The 13,855-nt window shown below is 36.7% G+C and overlaps 2 protein-coding genes across 6 annotated transcripts in view; both read right to left on the reverse strand.

Annotated features, from left to right (window-relative positions):
• Positions 1-4,155, reverse strand: part of LOC21392816 (dehydration-responsive element-binding protein 2D) — a 4,627-nt gene extending 472 nt beyond the window's left edge. Inside the window, exons 1-2 of one of the 2 annotated variants that reach the window (XM_024162684.1) lie at positions 4,131-4,155; positions 7-893 (exon numbers count right to left, since the gene is read on the reverse strand). In XM_024162684.1, coding sequence (XP_024018452.1) covers positions 7-893; positions 4,131-4,150 — 907 coding nt within the window. In that variant the 5' untranslated portion in view covers positions 4,151-4,155. Of the gene's footprint in view, positions 1-6; positions 894-1,251; positions 1,619-4,130 lie in introns of those variants that run through there. The other variant, XM_024162683.1, reaches the window with a different exon arrangement.
• Positions 4,156-7,367: 3,212 nt separating this feature from the next.
• Positions 7,368-11,297, reverse strand: LOC112090711. Of its 4 annotated transcripts, XR_002901777.1 has the most exons (4): positions 10,291-11,297; positions 9,819-9,917; positions 7,944-8,020; positions 7,368-7,851 (listed from the first exon to the last, which is right to left on the reverse strand). XR_002901777.1 is itself a non-coding variant. In XM_024162686.1 (3 exons), exons 1-2 carry the CDS (start codon positions 11,185-11,187, stop codon positions 9,861-9,863), a joined length of 954 nt encoding a protein of 317 aa, XP_024018454.1. In that variant the 5' UTR covers positions 11,188-11,297; the 3' UTR covers positions 7,368-8,033; positions 9,820-9,860. The 4 variants fall into 4 exon arrangements, 3 of the variants coding, with proteins under 3 accessions (XP_024018454.1, XP_024018455.1, XP_024018453.1); XM_024162686.1 differs by having other exon boundaries at positions 7,368-8,033; positions 9,820-9,917; XM_024162687.1 differs by lacking the exon at positions 7,944-8,020.
• Between the last annotated feature and the right edge of the window lie 2,558 nt (positions 11,298-13,855).

Genomic DNA, 13,855 nt, shown 5'->3' on the forward strand with positions numbered 1-13,855 from the left:
CTTCCGATAAACCAAAATCATAACCTGGCCTCAGGAAATCGAACTCATTAATCGAACTTAAATGCGCTTCGTCCGTATGGTTCAAGCTCTTAGAAAGGTCACAATTTTTAATCTGCATCCGGTAATCAAAGCTGGAAGGCATTTCGCAGCAATTGTCCCAATAGTAATCAATGCCTAGTGTTCCATCCTTTGCCCAATTTTGTAAGCAATCTAGACTACTCGATGAACCGACAGAGCCGCAAGAACTTTCTTGTTTCTCTGGCATTTTAGCATCATTTGCAATATCGAAATCAAGTGCCGGATAATAACACGTATTTTTATGCTCATCTTCCAAGCAGGCATAACTGTCACCACAGCTATTACAACCATTGGACATCATGGTTTCTGTATTCAAAGGCTTATTCTGCTGGGACTGAGTGTTGCCATTGAAGCTGCTATACCGAGTCGGGTCAGAAACCCTTGCATCTTCGGATGACACAGTGAGCTGGTGAGTAGGATCTAGAGGGTAGTCAGGGAAGTTAAGGAGAGCCACAGGGCCATACATCGCTTTTGCAGCCTCATCATAAGCAAGAGCTGCCTCATGGGCAGTAGAGAAAGTGCCAAGCCAAAGTCTTGTTCCTCTTTTACTAGTTTTGGTGGTTCTGTTATTCGGTTCTCGAATTTCAGCAACCCATTTACCCCGAGTCCTCTGCCTAACTCCTCTGTAATTGCACACCGAGTTTTCGGGTCCTCCTTTTCCAAGCATACAACCTTTTCTGGAGCCTTTGGCTGGTGATTTAAGACTCCCTTCTCCTCCTTCTACAGAACAGAGTTGGCTGTTGTACTCCTTCCATTTTGCTAGAGTGTCCACTATTGATCGACTTCCATTTCTTCTCTTCCTTGGTTTTATGCTCCTGAAATCAACTCAAAGAAACTCTTGTTTTTTAGACGGCTCAAGTATATTCACACCAAACCCTATAGTTGAGAAACATGAACAAATCTTGAAAGACTAAGCCCCCGGCTAGCAAGATCGGGACCGAGACTGTGGGTCTCTTTCGTTATATGGTTAAGGCTCTTTCCCCGTACAGTTGCAGGCATAGTTTAACAGTAAATTAACACCTCAGTAAATCGTATAGAGTTCAAATCTCCCGCCAAGTTAAACAATAAAAGAAACATGAACAGGGGAATGCCATATTTCCGTACTATAAATGTAAAACAAACATCGCAAACTAATATAACCATTTGTTAGAAAAAGATAATAACAAAACTTACTTGTGAACAGCCTCAGTGTTCATACTCGGGAGTGATATCTTCTACCTAAACTCTCGTTTGGAAAAAGCCAAACAATATATACAATAATTTGTTCTCTGGGGTCTTTGTATTTTTCTTTATTATTATTATTCTTTTCTTTTGCTTGATTCGGAGGACCGAAGAGGGTTTTATGAAGAGTTTGTTTGTTTTTATAGGGGATTGAGAAAGCCTTTTCCTTTCTCTTTTTCTGACGAAAGAGGGACAGAAAGAGATGTTTGGATCATATATATGTTGTTGCAGTGTGTGAGAGAATTTTTCTGAATTGTCTTAGGGACGAAGGAAGTGACAGCCTTCTTTTTTGTTTTTTTTTTTGGCGTTCGTTCTTACATCTCCGTTGTTTCTGGAAATTCCAGCGGCACTACCAGTGTGTGATGTCATTAGTGACGGCAAGTTTAGTGGACTCTCTTTTACTGCAGCCCCACAATTCCACGTGCATTTTCTTGCCGCGTAAGACTTTTTTTTTATATTCCAATCTTGCCCCAATGATTCTACACAATTCCATTTGAAGCCATTTTCTTATTCATTTGCGTTAATTTTTCCCTCTCTGGTAGGACACTGGATAAATTTGCATTCCAGAAGGCAGAAACCACGTAAAGAACCATGAAAATTTGCAACTAAGGATAACAGTGAAATATAAAATAATGATAAGGACCCAGATCTTTTCCCAACTTTTTAATACACTAGTTGAGACCAAGTGTTAAGCACGTGGGGATAATTCTGTAAGTTTGATCTTTGTATTAGATTTTGATTATTGTATTATTATTTATGTTTTTTGATTAATATAAATCTTGGTTAATTGTTAATTAAAAATAACTTTTAAAATAATAAAGATTGCACATCGAAAAAAATAAATAGGAACTCTTTTAAAAACTATATTTTGAAAGAAACATAATGAGGGTGAAAAAGAACTACTTAACAAAAATGCATCAAAAAGGATTACACTATAGAGAATTTTTTTAAAAAAATGAAAATAAGAAAATAAGCAAGAATCTAAAGAAGTAAATAAAAAAGTAAAATGGGATCCAAAATAACAAAAAGAAGAAAGCGAAAGAAAAAAACGTTAAAAAATGTCTAATTGTCAAAAAATGATAAGATTAAATCAAAAGAGAAGAAAAACAAATATAAGGGGCCAAAGAAGCAAATAAAAAAAAAGGAGCCAAAAAAAAAAAAAAACAAAAGGCAGAAAAGCAAAAAAAAAAAAAAAAATGAGGGACTAAAATGATAAAATTAAAGAGAGATTTTTACAATTACCCCTCAAAATGGATCACCAAACTATTATCAACCCTTAAAATTAGCCATTTTATTTTTACCCCATTAGACTAAGCACAATCAAATGCCCAATATATAGATTACTAAAATACCCTAAAGGTATTTACAAAATGTTGGTTGTCTTCGATCGGTGACGGACGGCAGGGTCTCCGGCGACCGCGGTGAAACTCCAACAGCCGTCCAACGTGTCTATAACGGCCGACAGTGGGGTCTCCGACTCGCCAACCCATAGTCTGACAGGTGACGATGGAGCTAGCCATAGTCTGTCAGACTATGACCATAATCTGACAAGTTATACCGAAGTCAGCCATAGTCTGTCAGATCATGACCCATAGTCTGCCATACTATGACCTATAGTATGACAAGCCCAGTCATAGTTTATCAGACTATGATCCATAGTTTGTCAAACTATGACTCATAATCTCTCATACTATGATTCATAATATGTCAAACTATAATCTATAGTTTGACAGGTTATGTCGGCCGCCAGTCTCCAATTACCGGCGCTGCCGGCGATAATCTGTCATTCTACTACGCATAAAATCTATATCCATAATCATAAATTCAACATCTCGTTATTTTCTAGTAAAATCAACAAACTAAAAACCACAAATCTCAAATCCACCAGCGAAATTAAGCCAATCCACATAGAATTTCAATCAGGAAGCGAAATCAAACCACAAACCAAAATTCAAAATGGAAAACTCATCCAAACAAAAACGAAATCAATAAGTAACACAAAATCATCAAATTATACCAATGAAATCCAAGCAAAACCATAAGAAGTAAATTATCAAAAGAAAAAACATAAAACCGACTGCAAAAAGCTTTGTCCCATTCGCTGCAGGAATAAGACATCACTAGAAAATCTAAAGAATTTGCCTTCACAATGTTCCACAGCCTTTCTTCTTCGGTAGACATCGCTGGAAAGCAAAGAGACATAGATACTTATTTACACACTTTTGATAGGGACAAAAATCCACAGAAAGACGCAACAATCACTTAAAAGTCTTAAACCCATTTCTTGCTTTTTATCATAGTAGTTTCTGAATCTCCAAAATTAGAAAAAAATAAAAAAATAAAAAAATAATAAATAAAGGATTTTAAAGAAACATATACGACAACAATCAAGAACTATTGGTACTTTTTTGCTAAAATGCAGAACTATTGGTACTTGTTAGTGAATCACCGCATGCATGTAAGTGTAATAATAATCCTCATATACATATATATATATATACACGTGTGTGTGTCTATATATATATATATATATATATATATAGCACAGATACAACAATTGCTCACCAAATTGACAAAGGAAAATAGAAACATTCAAATTCAGAAACGACAATGAATAACGGCAAATAAATGAAGAAACTGAATTATTGAGATTTGAGATACAAAATACAGGTTAAAAAGAACATTCGTGCGCGATTAAGCACGGAGAATAAACCAAAACCCTAGCAAAAGGATAACCTAGGATTTCGAACAATGAAACCTAAAAAAAAAAAACCCCAAACTGCAAAAAGACGCAAAAGAGAAAGGAAAGAATTGTGATTTTTGGGACGCACCTGAGGATCGAAGACGGCATCGTTTGCAGGGAGTACTGGAAATGAACTGAAAGAAACAGAATGAAGTTGGTGAAGATGTCGACGCCTCACTCCATGGCGACCTTGGCCAAAGAACAAATCGTCGGCCAAAAGCCTCTTCTAAAAAGGAAGCGAACGAGACCGTAATTTTAAATGAATCAGGGTTGTAAGAGAGAGGTATTTTAGTCTTTTAATTTGTGAATAAACTATCTCAGATAAAAACACTCAAAATGTAAAATCTCTGTCAACACTCTCATCTCTCTCTTCCCTCCCTCCTTCCTTCATTTGAATGGTTACGATGATGAAGTCCGTGGAGGAGATCAAGGGGGTCCTGAAGATGTTACACATGAAATTTCTAGACCTCAGCAGGGTACCTCTCCTATCGACCCGCCCAGATCGTCGCGGTCTAACCCTCCTGGGGTAAACGGAGAGGATGTTTTTGGAGGTCGTGCAAATATTTAACTTTTTTGTTATAGTAAAAAATTTTCACATAAATTCACATCTTAATTTAAATTAAAAATTCAAAAGAACTCTAAATATAAGCGGACTCCATACTCCGATGGCGGTCCGAAGAAGATGATGTTTTCTAAACTTTCCTTACAAGATTTTGATCTGTTGCGCCTCCCAGAAGAGATTAAAGAAGCATTCGAAAAATATAAGTAGTCAAATCTAAAGTCCTCCTTTACTTCTGGTATTGGGTTACAGCGCAATTGGGAATTCTTTGAACAGATAATGACTGTAGGGTTTTGGCTTTCCAGATATTCTCCACTAAAGAAAGCAACATTTAATCTCGTTTTTGTTCTTTTCTTACAAAGGTTATTGATTGCGGTTACCTTTTTGTAGCATATGGAAGAAGCCATAAAAAGAGTTCACAAGTATCATGAAATTATGAAGCAAAATGTTGTCATTTTGGATAAGGTGTTTGGCCAATTATTAAATATTCACTCCAATAATCGAGAGAGCATAGATGACTATTTCAGTAGATTCATGGAGCCAATACAAAAGATGATTCCCTCAATACTAGGGAAATCTGGATTTTTCAATGACATCGTTGACCACCTGGATACTCCGTGGCCATATAAGCGCGGACGTAACTATCCACAAAATGAGAGGACGCAAGTGTATTTTGAATAATTTAGGGCTTTTCTTTTAGAGTGTGATTTGAGTGTAATTTTTGAATTGAATTTAAGTTATAACTTGAGTTTATATTTGGTTGTGTACATTTGAGTTATGGTTTCAGATAAGAATCTTTTTTTGAGTTTGTGTTTGAATAAGTCAAAACTTAAATTTGTATTTAGATAGTATTTTTAAAAAAACTCAATGGTGATGAAAAATTTTAATAGGGTATTTGGGTGGGATTTTATTCGTCTTTTCGTTGTCAACCCATAGAAAAAAAATCATCTCAATCAGGATTAAAACGAAAAAGTTATAGCATTTTTAAGAATAAAAAAATACGGTTCCTAATTTGAATTCGAGTTTCTAAACTCGAGTTGAATGAGACACTTGAACTCGAGTTTTAGTCCCAAACTAAAGTTCAAACTCAAGTTTAAACTCGATCAAACTTAAAAGAACATGAACTTGAATAAAGTTAGAACTCGAATTACTTTTTTTTGAGTTTTCTGGGCAGCCAAACACACCCTTAACTTTTTATTTGCCATACGTTATTACAACACGATGACATAACTCGAAACCCGCACGAAGTTAGCGAGTTTTGATTTACTATAAATGGGTTTAGGTCATAATCGGATTGACACGATTAATACGATTAATAAATGGGTTGGGTTTGGGTTGACCTTCTAACACGAAGTGACACGAATTGACATGATTAATTATATGTGCATCTGTAATGTAAAGATATGTGATATACCATGAAAGTTTATATGACATATTAAATACAAATAATGTGAATTTTAATATTTTTAGGTAAAATTCATTTATGTTTCTTAAAGAAAAAGATAAATTGACCAATAAACATGTTAAACATATCTTGACGGTGTTAAATAAGTCATTATTATATTAATTATTTATTTAATATATTAATTTAAATGGGTCATGCGAGTTGACACGATTAATAAACAAGTCGTGTTTGGATTGATGTGTTCTGAAACGATTAATAAACGGATTAACACAAATTGCCACCCTTACGGTGAAGAATGATCTTGAAAAAATGTGGCTGAATAAGTTCCCCTCTAGGGCGTCCCACACTCTTCATCGGCCATAATTTCTTCTCGTAGGTGGCATGGAAAACCTAGAATAATTTTCAGTGAAATTTTCCTCAGAGAAGTACGTAACAAAGAAATTGTGTATATTTGGAAGATCTGTCAATTATTTCTGATCATATTTTGAAGAGGAGGTAGTCAAGGCGTCAAATTCATATGATATGATACATTGAATGTCATCCTAGAACTTTATATGGTATTGGAAAACGACGTAATGAACGCCCTTTTCTTGAATGTTTAATTTACTGAGTTGAGTTTTTAATTCGTGTTAAGATGTGACTTTACGTAAAATTTTTTTACTATAATAAAAAAATTAAATGTGACTATTTTTAAGAATTTTTTACAATAATAAAACTCATAATTTTAAACTCAAATTAATGAAATAAACAGGACCTGAATGTCATTTTAGAACTTTATATGGTATTGGAAAACGACACATTGAAGGCCCTTTACTCGATTCTCTGTTACATTTATTTTCTCGTATTTTTGACTCTTCATATATCCATGACATTATTAATGTCTTAATTTTACCAAGAAAAAGGTATTTAAAGTAAAACCGTATTACTTTTTCCAGCCGATATACCAATTATCACCGCCAAAGGTCAAATTTGTCTCTCACTCATGCTGATTTTTTTTTTCTTCCTCTTTTTTTTGAATAATTTTTTTTTCTTTTTTTCTTCCTCTTTGGCAAACCTACGCAAAAAGAATGAAAAAAAGGAATACCAAAGACGGAGCCTATACCTACATCATTTATGACTTCAAGGTTATGTTGAAGCATTAACTAAGAACTTGCCAAACGCTTGAGCTTCAAAATATAACTATAATTCCTTTCAAGTACGACTCTTAAATACTTATGGTTTTTGGTTGGATGGTATCTGACCAATTGTATATTTAAAGACGAAATTCGTAGTAAATAACAGAAATAGATAATTCTAGCTGTTTTTTTTAGGGGATTAATGCTCTTTATAAAGCAAAAAATAATAATAAAATTCCCCCAACAAAACACAAGAAAAACACGACGTCCAATATCAACTAGGCGTTCAATAAACAACTTCAAAACACAATATCAAAAATACATCCCTAGTAAATATTTAAAAACCACATCTACGGCAAAAGAATTTGTATAAAAGTTAGGACTCCTAGCACTTAAAAAGAAGGAAAAATAGGACCACCTAGGAAAGCTTTGAGAACCAGATTTGTTTCTTCTGCATTATCTGGATATTATCCCGTTTGTAGTTTGTTTCTTGTTGACTGTAATCCTGTCTATTTGAAATACTGAAGAAATTATTAAGAAAAGAATGGCATCAGAAAGGTGAATTCAATGATAGATAAGAGACAAACATTGATCGGCAATGCATTAGCTTTCCTTTTCCTCTTTACAATACAGTATTTTCTGAAGAAACAGAAAAATAGCAAAAGTGGGGACTGATGATAGAGCAACTCCACCGTATAATTGGAAGGAGGCAGCATCAAGTCATCCATACCTTCAAGATTAACAAAAACAAAATATTCAGATGAGCGTTGACTAGAAACATAAGGTCTGCACTTCCCCGAATAATATTCTCCTGAAATATACCAAAAGTGTTCAACTGCAACCGGTGCAATGTCATGACTCCCGGATGCTCAACATATCAGCAACAAGATCAGATCCGACTTGTTTGCAATCGATGATTCACAAAAGAAAAAGAAAAGAAAAAAGTGAGACAGACAGTAGCCTGAAGGATGAATTTCCAGATTTTAAAAGGCAAAATCTAGCTTGACATAGGATGAAGTGGAAATGTACAAACAAATTACACATGGTTCTAGCCGATCAAGATCTCCTCGCAAACTATTCATTCTTTAACATATAAACTCTGAAAGCATGTTTAACTAACTTCATAGCGAATTTCCTTGTTCAAAAATGGATTGGCATTAGGAATATTTAGTGATAAGAACATGCTATAGTCGCAAGTTGGAAACCTTAAAGCACTACCCTTCTGACTTGCTGTTGCTGTAGTGCAAGCTGGAAAAGCTCAAACAATATAATAAACACGTGACACAATCTCCCTAGAAAAGGCCGGAGCAGATTTACTTTAAAACAAAGGAAGCATCAAATCTGGAGAAGGCAGTACTGCAAGACTAAAACAACACAGGGGAGCAAAAAGATGGGGTAGGAGTCGTGCAAGAACGGGATAAAAACAGGAGTGGAAAACCACAGAAGAGGGCTGACAAAAGTTCAGGGAAAGAAATGCTGTACAAATTGGATAAGCAAAACCAAAATGTAAAAACAAAAACATGACGTAGAAGTGGAATCTATATTGATAGAACATGAAAGTGAAGTACAGCACATTTGTTACAGGGTAACGATTGATGACGAGGAAATAAGACCACGGAACTGGAAACAAGAGATATAGAGACTCTTTTCACAGGACGTAAAAAAGATGAAGAGAATTTAGAATTCTCCTCCTAAGTTCCGGTACAAAGCAATTGCATCTCACTTAAGCTAAGAGACATAATAAACACGGGGTCGGGTACTTTGTTCTGGTGATAACCGGTTCCATATTCAAATATACTTATCGATACATATAGGAAGACATAATGGTCACATTAGAAAAGAAATGTCAATATCCAAAGCATTTCTGAAAACATTTGGTATCACTTAAAGGCCAGCCTTTTCAACGTCCTGTGCAATTTTTTAATTTCTCCTTCCACAAATACATATAGAAGAACATATATATAGACACAATTCAAATAGACGCACACAATTATAGTGAACAAGTAAAATGGTTACATTTGAAAGTATGTCCGTCCAGTAATTGCTTATGTGAGAATGGATAGTGGCTCAGCCTGAAAGCATCATGAATGGTAACATCAAAAGAAACTAAGGGGGCCCTTTTTCTTATAACTGAAGCTAGGGAGACTTTGCATAGATATGGATATAACACCGAAGAAGATCCTGGACCCCTCCCTCTCTTCTAAGGCCTCATAAAACCAACTATTGTGACAATTGTCAGTGAACCTTTACCTTTTTAAGTCATTGAAGAACAATGTTCAAATGCAGACACCATTATGTGCTGAAATGAATGATCAAGAACCATTTTTAAATTTAATGTTCAATGATAGAACTTGAATTCAACTCAATCAACAACACTTAAATTCATTTCTCCAATCCTTTCTTTTAATAGAGCGTTGGGTGTGCTGAAAAGAATAACGACGAACCATTTAGAAAGTTTGATGTTCCGTAGCAGAATCTCGAATTCAAACTTAATCAGCACCACTTAAACGGATTTCTCCAACTCTAATCATTTCTTTCAGTCAAGCATAGGGTCATTTCCAGTCATTGATGATCACAAAACATTAGACATATCACATCATGGTTGTCATCTAAAACTACAGAAGCTTTAACTGACAATGGTGGATTGTTTCATTACAAAATGCAGATAAATAAAAGTAAAAAAGGAAAAGAAATTACCTGATACGACCAAAACAATCATCGCAATTAAGAATCACACCCCTATTCCAACCCAGCAGTTCTGGCAACTTTGTACCTTAACTTCCTATTATGATTTTCCTGCCAAATTTTTGCAGACCAACAAGAATATTATTTTAGTAATAACATAACACATATTTCTCAATTCTCGTGGAACAATTGTAAGAGTTCGCTTACGGTTAAAAAGGAATAAGAAAACAAAAGAAGTCGCATAAAACAAAATATACAGTCAAAATAAAATAGAAAAATAATAATAAAAATAGCCAGAAGAAAATTCCATATGAAAACTAATAGCGTCATTTAGCATTAGCAACAGACATTCTACTTCAATCAAACAAAGCCATTATTGCAATTGAAAATGCAAACCCTTAAGAAGAGAACATCAAAATTTAGCCCAAAGTCTCTGAAAAGTTGCTGCATTTTCACTTAATCGATAGCGGTTAAGCTACCTCACCTGCTCAAGAACCTTGGCCGAACTCTTCTCCACGAGTCTTGCCAAATTCTCAATCTTCGCAAGCATCTTCTCGTACAAATCTTCCACTCCAGCAGTATAATTCGCAGCCTCTGGTCCCATCAGCCTTTGCAAATCCCCAACCTCCACACCCTCGGCGCAGAAATCCAATTCCCTCTGAACCATCGACACCTGCTTCATCCGACTCAAACTCTCCTCAATCCGGTCCTCGCTCATCGGCGACGTCCTTAAATCGATAGGCAAATGTGGAAACGGAGAGTTGGGGCTGAAAGATCCATAATGTCCGCGAAATGTAGGTCCGATATTGACAATGTCGATCGATTTCGGCTCGAACGACTTCGTCGAAGCGCGGAACTGGTGCGCGCGATACTCGTGCGTGTGAATCGCTTGGTCCTGCGACGGAGAACAAAGGAGGAGGAAGACGCATGGCGCGAGATTGGTGGCGACGGGAGCGTTCTTCACGCGGAAAGAGAGATCGGTCCTCGAGGAGAGAGAGGCCGCGACGGAGAATTCTCTGAGGGAAGGTCGGAGAGAGGTTTTCCGGCGACCGGAGAACCAACCGATTAGGGTTTGGCGGTGTTCTTCGTCAGAATTGCCGAGGAGGCGGGTGAGAGAGGGAGAGTCGACTCGGCCGGTGGAGTCGTAGAAGCTGTTGATGGAGCCGGAGCAGATGAATCCGGTGATGGTGGCGACGAGAGGGGAAGATGAATCGTAGTCGCTTGAGGAGGGGACGTCGTCGGAGAGGTTTGAGGGGGCGATGTGCGTGACGTGGCCGAACAGGAGACCGTCGACGGCGCCAGGGGAGAATGAGAAGCGTTGGATCATGGAGGCGAGGGTTGGGCCTGAGATTGCGATTTTCTGTAGAGGAAGGTCGTCCATGGCGGCCTTACTGCACTCATACAGTTGAGAGAGAGAGAGAGAGGGGGGGTGGGTTGGGGGAGATTGGTGGACTCTTTTTGCGAAGAAGGAGCTTGTTTGACTTGGAGTCCGATGACGATGAGTAAGTAGGGAAGGAATGTCGTCGTTTTCTATTTGGCTTGAAATAAAAAGTTGTCGTCGTTCCGAGAGGAATCAAGACATGGAAATGACCTCTTCAGCCTTATAACGAAGGACTTTCTCCACTAAGCTTTTATAACGGAATTGTCATTTTCTACCGTAAAATTTGATTAAAATCACCTTAAATTAAAAGTGTACGTAAAAAAATTATTATTTTTAATACAAATTTAACAGCTAAAAAATAAAGAATTACCGAGAATTTATTTTTTCAGGTCCAACCAGAGAAATTCTCTAAAAATAATCAAAAAATTCGTCCCAAAAAAAAAAACAATGAGTGAAGAAAATAGTTAAATTTTAATAGAATCTCTGGTGAAATTAGAAAAATAAATTACAATTGTTATACCATAATTTTCACAAGCTTAGCGTGGCATTCTAGGTAGGCTACACCGAAACTCAAGTTGAGCTCGATATCTTAAGCTTGGTACCTTAAGCTAAGGTAGGTGACTTGAAGTAGGATCTGAGTTAGGCGAGTTGAGCAAAGTCTTTTAATGCTCAATACAAATAGTCTATGTCAACATAATATTGTTAGTCCTAAAAGCACCTTTCAATACTAGAGCAAGTGTAATAAGATTGTTAGTCCTCTACAACGGCTTGTAACCACACGAGCTTATCATTAAGCGAGTTCACGACCTCGCGAGCTCGACAACATCAAGTAAGCTCAACGCCACTTAAGCTCACCATTAAGCAAGCTCATGGCCATGTGACTCCACATCCTCACGACCTCGCCATCAAGCGAGCTCAATACCATGTGAGTTGTCACTTTGACAACATTAGAACATCGAAACCTTAGCTTAACTCAAACACTTAAAGCTTGCAAGTGTATCACTCTGTAAATTTGACCAACTCGAAAACCTGACCAACTCGAAAACTTGACCAACTCGTGGACCTGGCCAGTTCGTGGATCTGGCCAACTCGAGGATCTAGCCATCTTGTAAACCTGTCCAGCTCATCAACATGCCACAAATCCGAGTTAGCATGTCGCATCACCAACCTCAAAGCTCAAGGCTTGGGTTGAACCCTAGACCAAGTCAATTAAGAGACTTTAGTGACCTGACAATCTCATATCCCTAGCTGAGGATCAATCCTTTAGTTCTACACATCAACCCTTCACTCAAAGGTGTAGGTTTATAGCATAGTTGGCTCGCATATCTGACCAAGTCGCTAACCAGCGAGCTGGTCACCAAGTGAGCTTGTAACTCAACACGGGCCTCATGAGCACGCAAACCCCGACCCCACTTACTTTCTGATTCTCTTGCCTTCCTTTTCAAGACTGCAATTCTCGTTGAGACCCACGTCGAGAAGTAGTTCGCTAGACAAACCACCCCACGTTATCCGAATCACTCGGAACGCCACCTGCCATGTCTTCCATAGCATGAAGAGGATGTTAGAAACCGAATCGAATTCGGATGCGGAAGCGTGGCGGGGAGGCGGATCGTGTATAACAAAAATTTCATAAAACTTTTGAGATACTCTATAGATTATATTAATTGATGCACGAATAAATTAAACACATTAATTTATATATATATCAAGAATTCAATCAGGAAAAATACCTGGAAGCCGACTCGGATGATAACTTGAGTTCTTTGTCCACGAACAGTCCTTGCTCCAAGCTTTATGTTTAGAAAACCAAAGTCTTCCACGTCGATTTCTTGAGTCCATGTAGACGTGTGTGTGGGCACACGTGAGACAAAACAGGTTTCAATAACACTCGAATTTCCACAAACACCAACGCATGCACGATGTGGAATTTTTGAGAGAAAAAATTTTTCCTCTCTTTTTTCTTTGAGAAAATTCGGCCACCAACTCTTAGGGCAGAAAATTACTTTAAAAAATTATGTTCACAATTTTCTATCATTCTCATATTTAAAGAGTAGAAGTCAAACTTCAAAACAGAATCAAATCTCTATCTCCTATTTGAATTTTTGAACAACAAAATCTCCTCTCCTCTATCCCTAAAGTGGCCCGCCACCCCTAGGATTTTCTAACCCTGTGTGTGGCGCCAAAACTGGATAAGGAAGGAAGAGAATTCATCATTTATCCTGTAGTCCAATTTTAATTCAAATTCGAATTTAAGTCAAACTTAAATTAATTTGAATTCTAAATTGAACAACTTATCAAATAAGTTCAAAAGGATAAATTTAAATTATGTTCTCATTCAAATTCAAATTTAAATAATCACATTATTTAAATAATAATTAATTCTCAATTAATTATTTTTCGAGTATTTAATTTTAGAATTCCGTCATTCTAAAATTCTCATTTTGCCCTTTGTGTCTAGTAGAATTACAAGGACGACGCGGGGACTAATGGACCTATAATCCCGAGTTCCAATAAAATTAATAATTAATTCTATTAATTTCAATAGTTACTCCACTATAAACTTGGAATTGAACTCTCAAAATTATAGACATTAATTACTTCTAAACTGCGAAGTGTCTATTTGATATAGTCATTACATATAGATCAATCCTCCATAAATAATTCATAA

The sequence above is a fragment of the Morus notabilis genome, unplaced genomic scaffold, assembly GCF_000414095.1.
Source record: "Morus notabilis unplaced genomic scaffold, ASM41409v2 Scaffold258, whole genome shotgun sequence".
Taxonomy (NCBI): domain Eukaryota; kingdom Viridiplantae; phylum Streptophyta; class Magnoliopsida; order Rosales; family Moraceae; genus Morus; species Morus notabilis.